This window comes from Mchenga conophoros, linkage group LG18, assembly GCF_057382185.1.
Source record: "Mchenga conophoros isolate Kocher_MC1m ecotype Shallow Benthic linkage group LG18, M_conophoros_male_GT1.1, whole genome shotgun sequence".
Taxonomy (NCBI): Eukaryota; Metazoa; Chordata; class Actinopteri; order Cichliformes; family Cichlidae; genus Mchenga; species Mchenga conophoros.
The window spans coordinates 22,462,335-22,478,493 of NC_140543.1; the positions used below are offsets into that span (position 1 = coordinate 22,462,335).

At 41.6% G+C, this 16,159-nt stretch overlaps 1 protein-coding gene across 2 annotated transcripts; it reads left to right on the forward strand.

The window, feature by feature from the left end:
* The first annotated feature begins 81 nt into the window (after positions 1-81).
* Positions 82-12,021, forward strand: mau2 (MAU2 sister chromatid cohesion factor). 2 transcript variants are annotated; one of them, XR_014889528.1, is made up of 19 exons: positions 82-434; positions 553-567; positions 701-769; positions 1,246-1,341; positions 1,439-1,533; positions 1,631-1,658; positions 1,760-1,915; positions 3,205-3,351; positions 3,457-3,547; positions 3,631-3,734; positions 3,880-3,957; positions 5,084-5,149; positions 5,441-5,524; positions 5,657-5,706; positions 5,803-5,880; positions 5,956-6,067; positions 6,173-6,263; positions 7,890-7,988; positions 9,310-9,437. XR_014889528.1 is itself a non-coding variant. In XM_085254720.1 (19 exons), exons 1-19 carry the CDS (start codon positions 201-203, stop codon positions 9,599-9,601), a joined length of 1,797 nt encoding a protein of 598 aa, XP_085110846.1. In that variant the 5' UTR covers positions 82-200; the 3' UTR covers positions 9,602-12,021. The 2 variants fall into 2 exon arrangements, 1 of the variants encoding a protein (XP_085110846.1); XM_085254720.1 differs by lacking the exon at positions 7,890-7,988 and adding an exon at positions 9,527-12,021.
* The last annotated feature ends 4,138 nt before the right edge of the window (positions 12,022-16,159 follow it).

Here is a 16,159-nt window from a genome sequence, read left to right on the forward strand (position 1 = left end):
AACATACTAAATATGTTCTTGTTTGGTGTGTCCATATTTGAAAAGCTATAACCGGAAGTTATTTTTCTTCGGACTAGCTCCCTGGCGCTATTACTCCGATTCATGCAAATGACAGAGGTGGAACGCGCAGCTGGGGCAAGCTGAAGCTGGGGACGTTGTCCCAACGGTAAATTGTTGTTTTTATCCCCGGACGACTTGGGATGGCAGCGAGCACAGAGGCCCCGGAGCCTTGGTATCTGGCTCTGCTGGGCTTTGCGGAACATTTCCGCACGTCGAGTCCTCCAAAGATCCGACTCTGCGTCCACTGTCTGCAAGCAGTGTTTCAGTTCAAGCCGCCCCCGAGGGTCGAGGCCCGGACTCATCTCCAGCTGGGCTCGGTGCTGTACCGCCACACAAAGAACAGCGAGCTGGCCCAGAGTCACCTGGAGAAAGCGGTGAGCAGCACTGATGATCAGTACTAGAAACACCACCACCACCGTTTTATGATCACTGCACCACCCAGGGTCCACCGTGCTCTCACTGATGATCTGTTTCCTTTTTTTTCTTCCTTAGTGGTTCATATCACAGCAGATATCCTTTTTCATGTGCAGTATTAAAACCCATGCAACCCGTTTTTGTTTTTTTAAGTTGTGCCACTTAAGCATCTCCTTAAAACCAGGTGAGTTTTCACATTGTAGGTTGCATCTTTAACAACACCTATCAGATCTCTCAGTTTGAAGATGTCAAGTTTGAGGCAGCGAGTATTCTCTCCGAGTTTTACTGTCAACAGGTATGTACATCCATGTTATCATCATCTTCCCTGTTTGTAAAAAAAAACAATGCTTGGACAAACTTTTGCAGAGGTGCATTTGTTTATTTTATTGGGTTTTGCTCGCAGTGACGGCATACTCACTGCTGTACCGCTGAGCACACCTGAGTCACGTGCAAGCCTTGTGTTCAGAACTCAGAGATAACAACCTGAAAAACCTCTGGCCAATAATCTGAATGAATAAAATGCATGCTCTCATGCATGTGTGTTTGTGTATATATAACTGTCTATGTGCCATGTTGATGTCATGTTAGCATCCTCTCTTGTCTACTCTATTCTGTACACTGAGAGCAAAGAAGTAACTGGAGCTTAATTCTTTGTGCGTGTACACATAGTTGATCAATAAAGCTGATTCTAATTCCAATTAGATTGTGACTTAAAGTCAAGAGAAAATGAATTCAGATTCTTTCAATTACTTATTTGCTTCTTTCTCCAAGAACTTGGTGGACTCTGCAAAGCCGGTGCTGCGGAAGGCCATCCAGATCTCCCAGCAAACTCCCTACTGGCACTGCAGGCTGCTTTTTCAGCTGGCAGTAAGAAACCTCTCAACATTACAAACCTACTCGTGCCCGTTATGTTAATTTGAAGCGCGGCTGATGTATGAGCGCAATGTTGTTCTGTCTCCTTCAGCAACTGCACGCACTGGAGAAAGATTTGGTGTCCGCCTGTGACCTATTAGGAGTTGGAGCAGAGTACGCAAGAGTCATGGGATCAGAATACACGAGGTAAACGGGTCAGATTTCTGTTTTCCGAGTGAGATAAGTGATTCATCCGTGGTCATGCATTTACTCACGTTAAGTTTGTTCTTTCATTTTCCCACAGAGCCCTCTTCTTGTTAAGCAAAGGAATGGTAAGCTTAAATCATTCTCCTCTAACTAAAAGCGCTCGATGTGTTAACTTGTGTTGTTTTCTGATTATGCAGCTTCTTAATGTGTGTTTGTGGCTCTGTAGCTACTGCTGATGGAGAGGAAGCTGAGCGAGGTCCACCCGCTGCTGACACTATGTGGGACCATTGTGGAGAACTGGCAGGGAAACCCCATTCAGAAGGAGTCGCTGAGAGTTTTCTTCCTGGTATTGCAGGTTACACACTACTTGGATGCTGGACAGGTATTCCCGTGGTTCATTACCGGCTCTAAATAGATACGTTATTGTTGAAGTTTCACAAAAATGTAAGAAACATCTATTTTAAATCAAGTTGTTTTTTTTAACCCCATAACTTGTGCCAGATATCAAATATAAATCTGTATGCTTTTACATTATGCTAAAATGATGCTCAGAGCAAAGTTAAAGCTGCAGTGTGTAAAATCTCACCACTAGATGTCAGTAGATTGCAGATTGCGGATAACTAAGTTCTGTCTTCTTATCCATCCCAATTCAAATGCATAATTCCAGCGACGGTGGCCTCTGTAGGGCAAACAACTCTCACCTCCGCTCATCTGTAATCAGTGTAGGCTGTCTGTCCGCTGTTTACCTCAGATATCAATATGTGTCCACATCTATTTAGTGTATTGGAGGCTGTGAAGCTTTGTAAAAGGATATTGGCTGTTGAGTCAGTGAAGCTCAGTTCTGTTCGATAACAGCATTACTGTGATGAGTTGTTGAGGATATGCTGAACTTTTCTGCCAGTAAACGCTGCTCTATTTGCTGTTGTTAGCCAGCATTGGTGAAACTTTCGTTAAAGTGGGTCTAACATTGCTGGGCTCTGATGTTTGGTGAATAAACCCTCATGTGGTGAGAGAGTGTAATCAGTTTATCGCAGGAAAAGTGGAATTTTCAGGACACTCGAGCCTGGCAATAATATTAGCTTATAACCAGCTGCTGATGTTGTTTAGCCATCTTATTGTCAGCTACCTGGAGATAAGATGCTTGTGTGCGTTTTTTGTGTGTTAGAGCCCTGACTTCAGTTCATAGATGAGGCTTCAGGTGTTGAGGAGGTTTTATCTAGATGTCGGTGGGTTATCTCTTTCCTTCACGCTTTCACTTCTTCGGTGACGGGGCCCCTTCTCTGACAAGAAAACACATTTATGATTCTTCATATCTGGAGTCTGGAAGTGCAGGCACGATTTGCTTCCACGTCACAGGAACGGCTACGACTTCTCTTCTCCCTGACCTTTGGTGTCCTACTTATGCGGCTGGTCTCTAGCCACATACATAAAACTGGATTTGGTGAAAGGTCCACTGTATTTAAGATTAAAGGGTAACATGTCAGCTTCTACTCACTGGTGCCTGCTCCTACTTATTTTTAATGGATTAATTCTCAAGTTATGAGAATGCATACATTTGTTGGAAGGCATATTTACACACTAATCACTGTATAAAAAGAGTATTCAATTTTATTTTTTCTTTTAAATGACCGACTGTAACCTTCAAAGTGTCTGTGCACGTGTCGGATTCAGGTAAAGAGCGTGAAGCCCTGTCTGAAGCAGCTGCAGCAGTGCATCCAGACCATCTCCACTCTCCACGACGATGAGATCCTTCCCACTAATCCAGCAGCCCTTTTCCACTGGCTGCCCAAGGAGCACATGTGTGTGCTTGTGTATCTGGTGAGATGCTGTTACTGACACACAGCTTGCGAAAGACTCTGAAAGTATAGTGCAAAAGCAGATAACGTTTTGTGTAATATCGCTTGTTTGTTTTTGTCTGAAAAGGTGACTGTGATGCACTCCATGCAGGCGGGATACTTGGAGAAAGCACAGAAGTACACAGACAAGGCGCTCATGCAGCTGGAGAAGCTGAAGAGTAAGTTTGATGGCATACACTCGCTTATTATTTCCTACTTGATGATGGTGTTAATCAATCACCTCCGATTTGTGTGCTCAAAGTGCTGGACAGCAGTCCCATCCTGTCCACGTTTCAAGTCATCCTGCTGGAGCATATCATCATGTGCCGGCTGGTCACTGGACACAAGGCCACAGCTTTACAAGAAGTGAGTCACCAGCTGTAGAGATTTTATCCTTACGTTGTCAGATGAATGATTCTGGATAAAAGCATAGATTCTGTGACATTAACGTACTTTGGAGATTCTCAGCAGTTTGCAGTTGTAGCTTAAGATTGCAATGGTTTGTGTTCAGATTTCTCAGGTTTGCCAGCTGTGCCAGCAGTCACCCAGGCTGTTTACCAACCACGCAGCCCAGCTTCATACACTCCTGGTAAGTCTGCAGTTAAAGAAAATGCACATGAGCAGCGGCTGTGAGCACTTCTATGAAAGCAGAGGTTTTGGTAGCTTCGTGGTCTGGAGCATTCAGGTGTGTTTTAACACAGCACGAAGAAGGAAGGACATCAGCAGTGACATTAAAGGAACAATTTTTGCTGCCCATCAGTCTGGGAAGTGAGTCACTGAAGTTCATTCTACACTGAGGATGATTATTCACCCCAAGGTCAGCGCGTGTACTGCTCAGAGAAACTGCAGAAACACTCAAGAGCTACATCTCAGACTGCAGACCTCAGTTGGCACATTAGAAAACTATATACCAAAGTATTATAGAGTCAGATGTGAAGCCATCTGCCACACAGATAAAGGTTGGCTGACAGTGAGTCATGCAGTGGGAAAATGATCCCAAGGAAACCTACAACAGTGGCCGAGTCAAAGTCCAGACTTTAACCCGACTGAAAGTCTGTGCTGGGACCTTAAGAGAGCTGTGCATAAGTGAATGCTCACAAACCTCCACGAGATGAAGCAACGTTGTGAAGAAGAGTGGGTTAAAATTCCTCCAAAGCAACACGAGAGATTGAAGTCATACAGAAAATGTTCACTTCAAGTTATTACTGCTAGAAGTGCTTCTACAAGCTATTGAATCATTAGGTGTACTTAGTTTTTCACACACTGGTTCTGGATTTTGACTCCATCATCTTTGCTGTTGATCACGAACCTGATTAAGGACCAGATGGTTCTTTTATTTTTTTTACGTCTGATATGTAAAATGTCAGCTTTGAAACTGCGTACGTTCTTTTTTACATGACTGATGATACAAAGCTTTATGGAAAATAGGACATTTAGTGCATTTCAGAAGACTGATGCTATAAAAAGAAGTTCAGCAGAAGTATCTACATTGGTCCCTGATGCATGTACAACCTTCCCATTTACGATCTGTGCTTTTTCAAGGTTTCAGTTAAATCCCAATGAAATGTGTCACATAAGTGTGCACTTGTGGTTGATGTTCTATAGCTTATGGTTCTGTTCAAGTGCCTCTCTAACTGCTCGCTTACTGTTTACAAACTACAACTGTCTCATTTAATATGAAGCATTAACACCTGTTTTCTCTTCTTGTGTCTCAGGGCCTGTACTGTATCTCAGTGAACTGCATGGACAATGCTGAAGCCCAGTTCACTGCAGCTCTGCAGGTGAGTTTCGTCATCGCCATCAGCTCCGGATTTGTTTGTCCTTTCATTTCTTTTTAGATCCCAAGTCCCAGGTGCATTGTGAACTCGCCATGAACTCTTCGGGTTATCCAGATACTGGAAACCCGGTAGGATACCAAACATCTGTTTGTATCAGTTCATGCACGGCTAACTTTTTTACACAAAGTGACCGTCTGTCAGCAATGACTGTAATTTTATTATTATTTTTTGGCTCTGTGGTGTTCAGATAGCTCTGTGCTGTCAGTGAGTCCCTGTGTCTCTTTCCTCTGTTAGATGACGACACATCAGGAACTGTGGACGTTCATTGTGACAAACCTGGCAAGCGTCTACATTCGGGAAGGGAACAGACATCAAGAGGTTTGAAAGTTGCTGCTTTAGTAGTATTTAAATTCCTTTTTTTTTTTTTTTTTTTTTTTTTAAATAAATGTTTGCCTCCTTTGGTTTAAATTCCCTTTTCTGTGTGTGTGTTTGTGTTTTTTTTATTAACAGCTATATAGCCTTTTAGAGAGGATTAACCCTGATCACAACTTTCCTGTCAGGTAACTATAGAGGCTGCATAGACAAACACATCGTGCAGATTTGTTACTTTTTTGGTATTTTTTATTGTTTTAAAATAAAATAACTGACTTTTTCAGCTCTCATTGCCTTCGAGCTGCAGCGTTTTACATCAGAGGGCTCCTGTCTTTCTTTCAGGGACGTTACAACGAGGCAAAGTAAGTTACTTTTTTTAATATTCTGTTCTTGTTGTTTGGGATGAGGGAGATTATCGTGAAAATTTATATCAACAGGAGATTTCTAAGGGAGACTCTGAAGATGTCTAATGCAGAGGATCTAAACAGGCTGATGGCGTGCTCGCTCGTCCTACTGGGCCACATCTTCTTTGTTCTAGGCAACCACAGGGTGAGACTGCAAACCACCGCATGTTCTGCACGTTAGACCACGCACGCTGTGGCACAGTTATTTTAGGACTGCGGATGTGATCGCGACTTCATTTCTTTTTTCCAGGAAAGCAACAACATGGTGGTTCCTGCCATGCAGCTGGCAAGCAAGATCCCAGACATGTCTGTGCAGCTCTGGTCTTCGGCACTTCTTAAAGGTACAGCTGTCACAGAGCCTTTCTTCAATTTTTGTGTTATGGTCAGTTTATGGGATAAAATTAATTTACCTAAGATGGGTCCAAATAGTTTGTAATCTCGAGAGGAGTTTTATGAGCTAAAATCCCTCTTAAGATTACAAACAACAAAATTGTGACAATATTTGGCCTGAAGGGGTCGCAATGGACAAGCGCTGTGTTTGGAGTAGTTCAACCTGAAGAATACATTCAGTTGTGAACCTTAAAGAAGTTATTATGAGAGATGATGTTTCAACTTAATTATTAAGTTTAGCTCATCGGACTGAAGGACCAATGAGCTAGTGTCACGACACAGTGATTACCCAATGGGTCTTCACCCAAACTGCCCTAAAGGTCATGGTCATTTTGAGGGCCCCTTTCCATTTTCAGAGCATAACTGTCATGCACATTAGTCACAGGGTCACACAGTCAGAGATTCTCTGTGCTGATAAATTGTGTACGCACAAAATGAGGAAAGGACTCCATGAAATGATGTGATAGCTTTGTCACATGTTTCATCATTTTAGTCATGATCATGGAGGGATCCTATTGGTCGACTCCCAGATTAGAAAGGTGTGGTATGGAGCTTTTGTCACCATTATGCTGACATCAGTGACAAGCTCATATCTTCACATATTTTCATGATTTTTATCACCATAGTTACTTCTGACTATGTAGCCACAAACTTTGTGAACTCAAACATTTCTGTTTGCGAGCCTCCTCCACCTGCAGTGGGGTTTTATTCTCATTAGTCGGTGCAGTACAGCCAAGCAGTGTAAATGTATCACTTTGTTTTTGAACACTTCACAGTCCTGTGAGTAGTGTTTGAGCATGAGCTACTATGTGACTGCGCAAAACTCTCAAGCCACCTCTTATTTCATTATATTTTGCTCTGAAAATAGGAAACAAATGCAGTGGTTTATTGAAACATGTACAAATATACATGGGAATACAGTATATAAGGCAAAAACAGAGTTTGTACACTTCTAACAAGCTTAAAAGTCCACATCTGGTTTGACAATCTTTAATCATTAACACAGGCTGAACTGTCTAGGCAGCTTTCTTGTAATTTATTTAAGTAGTCTGCAGGAATATTTCTTTACACTTCCTTGAAGGACATTCAAAGCTCTTCTTTGGATGTTTCTGCCTTTTTGTTCTGTTCTCTGTGAAGATGATCCCACACTGCTTCAATATTGTTGATGTCTGGGTTTTTGGGAAGCCAGTCCATATCCACTGATATCCAGGCATGCTTTTATTTTATCGGCAGTGTGTTTGGGATCGTCGTCATGCTGAAAAATGAAGCCTTTGGCAGTTTAGTGCTTTTATTTCATGGTGTATCTGAATCTGATGGTACAGGTGAATTTATAATTCCATCAATTTTGACTATATCCCCAATGCCAGTGGCTGAAAAGGAAGCTCAAACATGACAGAGCCTCCACCGTGTTTTACAGCTGGCTGTAAACGCTCACTGTTGTACCTCTCTCCTCACCTCATCCACACAAATCGATAAAAATTGAAATCTCTCCATAAAATCTTCGCCACTGATTGTCAGTCCAGCTCTTGTGTAGTTTGGCATGCCTCAGCCTTTCCTCCTTGTTTCCCTTCCTTAAGAATGACTTTTTGACAGCCACCCCTTCTACTGAGACCATTTCTGATGAGGCTTCACTGAACAGTAGATGGATCAGCTGAAGATCCAGATGCATCTCTCAGGTCTTTACTGAATTCTTTCCTACTTCTTAAGGATATTACTTTCAGATTCTGTTCATCTGCTGTGGATAGTTTTAGTCTTGCAACTTGTTCCTCCACTTGTCCAGTGTCCTCAACTTTTTTAAGAACACACTGCACACCAAGTTGAGATATGCCAAGTTTTTATCTAACAGCTTTTTCAGAATCACCTTGTTATTGCAAAAATATCTTATGCCTGTCGAACCGGAGTTTTTTTGTTTGTTTTGTTTTGTCTTAAGGCACTTTGGTGCATAGAGATACGGTTTAAAATTGGTTCTTTGTGCAGTTTTCTGTTATGTGTATACACAACACTGGTTCATCCCCATCCCCTTCATCCCAAGTTTTTGTTTTTTTTATCCTTGAGTGATTCAAAGGTCAGTGTTAAGTGGCATAACAAAGAAAACAAACACATTAGCCTGAAAATGGTCGGATACAAGGAATGGCCTAAAAAGTGAGTGAAAAAGCAGCCAAAGACCAAAGAAGAGCTCTGAAAGACCTTCAGAAAGCTTGAACAACTATTGCTCAAGAGCACTTTATGAAACTACAAGAACGTCTGGCTCCTTAGAAGAAAACATAAAGCAATGAGAGGTGACTCGAGACTTTTCACGGTACTCTGTTGGTGGGCCACCTGTTATCTAGCCCATCCCCCTTATAGCACCATAATAGTTAACAGTTAGTTAGCTTATTTTCAGTAACAACAAAAAGAAAAAAACAGAACATTGTAACTTTGATGAATATGGTATTTATTTGTGGATTCTCTTATTTGACAGCTTTAGCTTGGTGTAATGGATAACCCAGTGGTTGATAATTAACAGTAATTTGTTTATTTTAGTCAAAATTCATGATGTGATCATGATAAATAAACTCCATGGCTCCACGGCTACAGCACAGTACACAATGCCCGTTACGTTTCTTTGAACTACATTGTTATTTTTGGCCAAGTGAACATACTAAGAACGCACCATCGCCTTCCTGGCACAGTTGTCGCTCCCTTCGAATAACAAAAGCGCTTTTTGATTTCCAGCTGATCATTTTGCACCAGTATTCGGTTCACGGTGAAAGATCCCTTGCAGAAAGGGCAGTGATATGCATTTCTCAGCCAGTTATAGCATCAATAAATCACAGAGTAATGAAGCCACAACTGAATTAGAACTGAACGAAGCTTGGGGAAAAACAAGTGGGTGAAAAATCATTTAATCACAGTACACACACGCACACATACGGCGCATTCTAGGTTTGGAAATGGTGTTTGGATCCAAAATAATTTAACAATCATCAGCATACACAATTAATTTTTTCCCAGCAGATTTGAACAAGGCTTGTGGAAACACCATGGACGCCCACGAGGCCGCGCAGATGCATCAGAACTTCTCCCAGCAGCTCCTGCAGGACCACATCGCAGCCTGCAGCCTCCCTGAACACAACCTCATCAGTGTGAGCACATCATCAATCAGTCACACTATAAACAGTGAGTCACTCCACCCTGGTTGGGTTTTCAAAGGAACCTCTGTTTTGTGTTTCAGTGGACAGACGGCCTCCCTCCTGTGCAGTTCCAGCCTCAGAATGGACCCACGACCAGCCTGGGCAGCCTACTCTGAGAACTCGATGCCACAATGACGGAGAAAATGAGAGACAGAGCAGCTGCTGCAGACAAAACGGTTAAAGAAAACTGAGGTGTCTGAAAGTAGAAGCAGCTGATAAAAGGGTAAAAAAAAAAAAAGAGCGAGAGAGAGAAAGGAGAAGTAATGAATTTAAGGGAAAAAGTGAGGCACACTGCACTGTGTCATTTGGCAGACTTCCATTTGGTGCTTTCCTTCATCGTTTTTGGGGCACTGGGGCATCACAGCTGGGTTTGACTGGGTTAAAGTGCCCCTGTTGTGGTTCTTTATAGGCTCATACTCACTAGAATAGTTTTTCACACATTCATATTTTTTACACTGTACACTGCAGCGGTGCCACTTTTCAACCACTGTCTGAAGCACTCGGTTTTAAAAGCCCTTTGCATACCGACTTTGCCTGCCTTTTACCTTCTTTCTGAAATTTACCTGAAACCACAACACTGACGTGCTTTTAGCCAATGTGAACAGTGACTTTTATCGAACAGCGATTTTAGCAGCAGAGAGCAACGGGAGGAAAGATGGTTTCAAAGTGATGGCTAGTTTGCTTTAGTCGTACTGAGGTGGGTTTGTGTGAAGATCTGTAAATGAGTTTTGTTTGGGGTGTTAGAACAGGCAGTACATGTGAATGAAGAGAGTTGGAGAGAACAACAGTACTGTTAGCCACATTAGCCACACAGCATACAAACACTAAGCTTATAGAGATTTTCCTCATGTTGTGGGGACATTGCAGTAACTCTCAGAGTGTATGAAGACCACCTGATACATTTTTAAGTTGGCAGAAGTGGATGCAGAATAACAGCTGACTGCATCTGGATTTAATCAGCTCTTTAATCTTTGTCTGTGGGTGTGTCACACTAGTCATCATGCATGCATGCATTGTGTTATACACAGTGAGGTAGAAAGCCTGGACTGTAAACTGGCGTTTCAGGAAGTTCTGTTATTGAGAATAACTCCAGTTTGACACTAACGTTGGTCTTTGTAACTTTGCGAGGCTTTTAACTCCATTAAAGCATAACAGAGTCACTTTGAATGTTTTCAGAAAACACTGGGTTCTTTTAAATACCTCAAATAATAATGGAAGTGAGTGAGTACTGTGTGTTGCTGCTAACATAGGCTAGTATAAAAACTGTGTGTGGCTTTTTTCTGAGCAACAGACTCCACTGAGCACACCTGTGATGCCCACCACCTGACCTGCTTCTTTCTGTATGAAACAAAAAAACAAAAGATCTGCAGTTTTGTTGAACTTTTCTTTTAAATTCACCCGCGTTGTTCCACGAACGTGACAGACGCAGTTCGTCTCTTAACCTTTGTTCCAAACCACCATGAATGTGTTCTTATATTAAGTCAAATAAAGCTTTTGGTTTTGAAGAGTTCGTTTTAAAGTCGAACCAGTGGCCAGACAGATGCGTTTAGCTTGTCGTTTCGTTGTGCACGAGTTCAGTATTTGTCTCTTTAAAAGCACAGGCCGACAGACTTTGATAGAGTATTTGTCAGGATATATTTGGATACGCATTACAAAGCATACTATGTGTAATTATGTTAATGTTATGCAATGATATGTTTGATATGGCTTACTCGCTGAAAAGGATCAAATGTTTAAAGTTGTATGAAACGGCCAAACCAGCGGAGCATTTTGGAAACATCATAAGAACTTCTTGAACGTCCAGTTGTATGTAAAGTGTAAAATGTGACTGCGATGTCACAAAAAAAGACTAATCTGACATCTTTTGACACTACAGTCTTGCAGCCTGACTGTGCTTCCCTTTAGATTTTTTCATTTCACTCTCACTGTGTATATCTCTATGCTGTGCACATTTTCCCCGGGTCAACAAACCAGTAATAAGACTAGCATTTCTACTAAAATAGAACCGACTGTTACCTCTTTGCACATGTGCCGTTTCACAATGAAACCTGTAAACGTTTTCAGAGTTATACTGTTTTCCGTTTCACTTATCTCTTCCAGACGATGTCTTTATGTATCTATATTTAAATAACTTATTTATTTAAGGTTTTTTTTGTTTTTTTGCCGACACAGTTTATAATAGTTTTGATATATTATTATTATTATTATTATTATTATTATTATTATTATTATTATTATATAGCATGTAGGATATGATTTTTGAATTCATGCTAAAGTAGGAAAAGATTTAATTAGTTAAGACAGTTTTACAAATGTATTTTAAAAATCAACTACTGAGTTTCGTCAGCTGCATAGTGATTATTGCGATAAAGCAAAGACGTTCAGTTGGTACGGTGTGGTTGCCATTTATTTTATTGCCATTTTACAGCATGTGATGAAAGGGAATGTTTAATTTCTGTTCGCCATGTTGTCATTTTCATGACTTAACTTTAACACTTGTATAAATTTTTTTATGAATAAAGATTCTAAAGTTGAATCATTTGTTTGTTTTCACTGAATATGCTTCTACACTTGGATTCACTCTGAAACAACGTGCGGCGCTGCAGCGAGGAGAAAGCCTGATAACTGTGTGTTCAGCACATATGATTGAGTGAAATAATGCCTGCAGAGCCATACCAAAGATTTAGCTGTTTTAGCTTCTCCAGTAGAAGCACACACTCTGCATTACATCACATTGAACTGTGTGGGAAACCAGGCTGATGTGCTGTAATTGAATTATTTTGTCCACATGTTCAGTGCGTCCACTGTGTTTCATAATTCTTGTACATTATTTCAAAAAATGTCCAAAAAACACTGTTGTTTTGTCAGTTTGAAGTCTGCATCGATTTATGCGAGTCGCTTGAATGTGTTAAGAGCAGTCTTCACTTGCACTTGCGTTGCCGCACGGTGATGTCTGTCCGCCTTTTAATTTCCTGGCGTACAGATGGATCGTAGTGGAGGAAAATGCACCAAAAAATGTGAAACCCAAAACTTTGTGCGTGACGTAAAGTCAAAGAGCTGTTTTGCAAAGAATTCTCCAAGTCCACACAGAAGTTAAGTTCAACCACAAGACCTGATTTTAATTATACAGCCTGTCTTCTAAAAGGGTTTGACGTTTTATGAACGCCTGAGATGATGTTTGATTAATGCAGCGGATTCCGAGCTGTGGTGTGGGCCTAACGGCCAGTCCTGGGGAAGCATGGACAACCATGGGGCAGGGGCCGGGGGGGGATGAGTGAAAATCAACCAGAAGAGTTTGTTAAAGCCACCATGCTGGAGTTTATTTCTCTATGATTCAACTTGGATTTGTTCTTCTTTTTTTTTTACTTGTGTGTGTGGAAATGACAAGTTTTTCCATCTTCTGGAGCCGGTTGACCATCTAAAGACTGGGATAGTTTTATTTTTTAATAGAATTTATCTGTTTTAATCACCCAAACTGAAAAACTTTTAATAGAAAAATTGCAACCCCACTGTATGAAGATAAATTTAATAGGTACTATCTTCTAGTTTGCTTCTTTAGTAGGTTCAATAAACCTAACCATGATGGGTGACAGGTGACCTGGAGGTTAAGACATGCTTAAAAGACAGACATGAATCTTACATTTGATTAATTTAAGGAGAAAAGGTTATGGTGTGAAAAACTACAGTATATGCATCCTTATGTAGGAGTGAGAACAGTGAATAGAAAATAGTAATTTCACATTAAGCCTACTGCTGTACATAACCGCTGTATGTGTTAATAATATCTTTGCAGCGCATGAAAAGTGTGAATGACATCAGGACCACAAGGGAAGTGAAGACCATCACCTGCTCAGACAAAAAGCCAACAAAGGTCTCGTGTTTCAGGTGTGGTGAAAGCTGGGTCCACTTTTAAAACCTCTTCATTTTGGTGAATGAGTTGCAGAAGATGTGAAAAGTGAAAATGTGTGCCACAACATATTCTCAAACCTCAGTACACAAAATTAAAAAGCTACACGTCCACCACTTTACACCTACAGCCCATCATTCACTCTGGATGATGAATTTGGAGCAGTTATTTTGAAAATCAGCCATCTGTCTTCTCTGCTGAGGTAAGGCATGCATGTGAGGTAGGACATGAAGGCACACCGGGGGCAGAGGGAGACAAGGTTTCACTGTTCAGTGAGCAGCCAGCCTGCAGAGTCCTGCCACAGAGGGAGACAGACACACACATGCGCTCGCGCGGTGGAGACTCCATTACATTTTTATCACCGTGATTACGCCAAACTTCATCTGCGTAATCTGATTAGAGAACAGACAGTAATCATTCACACGTTAGAAAGATGGTGCAACATCAGCGCAGTTTACAATGTAAACTGGTGAGGACCCTATAGCACCAATGAAACCCCTAAAACATTGAATGAACACTTAATTGGTGTCAGGCTGAGTTGGTTTAATAGATCCCATTCTTATAAGTGGTTATGTCAGATCGGCACGCCCGTAGACTCATTTTCCTCTTTAAAGACGCTTAAATTGATTTTTACGCAAGTTGGAGAAAGGCCAGCAGGGTGGGAATCATGAATCCTTCAAAGCTTTTACAAATGAATTCACAGGAACAGCAAACATCTGCGCCCTGACTTCAAATTTATAACTTGTTTAATGTGAAAATGATCAAATAACTCCTTCTGTTCGCTAAATGTGTGCATGCGTGTTAACTTGATGCGCAGTTGCCTTTGTCCGCGTTCAGAAAAAGCACGAAATTTCCACCCACGAACATGAGGTTAGGCAGCCTGACGCAGATACCGGCATTCATCGGAGACCCCCTTACAAAAGCTCATCTTTTCTCAATACCTGATTTCTAGTCAATCTGATCCCAGTACACCTACACCCACCCCCTCTCTCCTCCTTTATTCCTTCGTGCAGCGATGCCGCCGGGTGACTGTCTCCACCGAAGGAGGAGGAGGTTACAGTGAGAAGTGAAAACTTTTGGGACGCTCTAGGTGTCTTGGACGTAGCTGCTGAAAGGAGCCATTTCCTGCCAAATAGTGAGCCCGCCTAATCGTGACTGCTGCTGCTACTTCCTGCATTGTTACAGTGCTTAATGAGGATTAAGTTGAAGCTGTCATGTCGTAACGGGCGGCCATTAGACCTGCTCCACACGGAGAGAGGAGCTGCAGGCTGGCCTCGCCTCACTATGATTTCTGAGCTGAACCCTTTCCACCTGGACTGGACCTGTAAAACCTTGCAGAGTGTACAATCCTGACCTTAATAAACACCATTCCTACTAGCATATCAATTATATATATATATATAAATATATGTGTGTGTGTGTGTGTGTGTGTGTGTGTGTGTGTGTGTGTGTGTGTGTGTGTGTGAGAGAATAAAATCTGCTTGGTTTAATAATCTTTATGAGCTACTTTGTTACTTAACAGGTCCAGCCTATTTAAACAAGCTATTTACACTTCTAACATAGATCACATGACAAGCATGTATGTAACCCAATAAGCCTTATTAAGTCTCTGGCTTCACACTTTGTCAATAGTACTCACTTCAAGGTTGTTCGTTTGGTTAATTATCCACTTTGATTAAATGATGAATCAGCCAATTAGTGTGTGTGTGTGTGTGTGTGTGTGTAACACTGTCCACACAATGTGAGAATAAAACCCAAAGACACCCAAAGTCTCCAAGATTTCACTCATTTATTGTCATAACGCCCTCCTGTTGGAGGGGTAGTGAATCACTCATATATCTACCGGGATACAACGTTGTCATTAACATAAATGTACTGATTTGTTTGATGAAATCAGTCAGTCAGTCCAAGCCTGTCCCAAGTGAACTGTATTTTCTGTATTTTATATCCTAAAAGCAAATGTTCACTAAATGTCAATAGCAGACATCTAATATCTTCAGTTTATGTATCCTAAAAAAACAAAAAAAAAGTCTGGCAAGGCTTCCACCTTGTAGACCTCTTCCAGAGGTGGACCGCTCCACTTTGAAGTCTTTTCATTCAAAGTGCTTTGACTTGTGGCTTGGAAAAACTTCCCCCAGGGGTTGCAGAAAGTGACCAGAAATAACACAGAAGAGATGACTTCAGTGTTCTCAAGTGCAACTCACAGCCCTGATTGTTTTTTAATAGAGCTGGGATAACGCAGTTCTTCTCTATGGGTCTGCTGGAGGAGGAGGAGCAATATTTACAGAAAGATTCATCACAACCTGTAAACTCAAGACCGCCTCCCCCCCCCCTTCATCTTAATTTGATTTTTTTTCTTTGTGCTGGGTGATTATGTGAAGATGGCTCCCTTGCTACAGATGTGATTGCTTTACACGAGACAATCTGTAGCCTCAGGAGATGGAACAGTGGGATGAGGGGACAGAAACAATCAGACCCGATGACACAGCAACATCTAGAGAGAGAGCTCTTTTTGTTGTCATTTAAAGAATGGGAGGGTGAGGCTGACAAAGCACTTCTAACCACCCCCCTCTGCACCCACCTGGAGGCTAGCACTCCTGCTCCCGCTCAGTCTTTATGGACTTCTGTCGTACTTAGATCGCTGTATTCCAGGCACACACACGTTTACATATGGATGTCCATTTATATGCACGGTAGTGGACGAATGAGGATGAGTTCAGTTCACAGGGATGCTTTGAAGCGATGCAGGTCTTGTCATGAAAGAGCA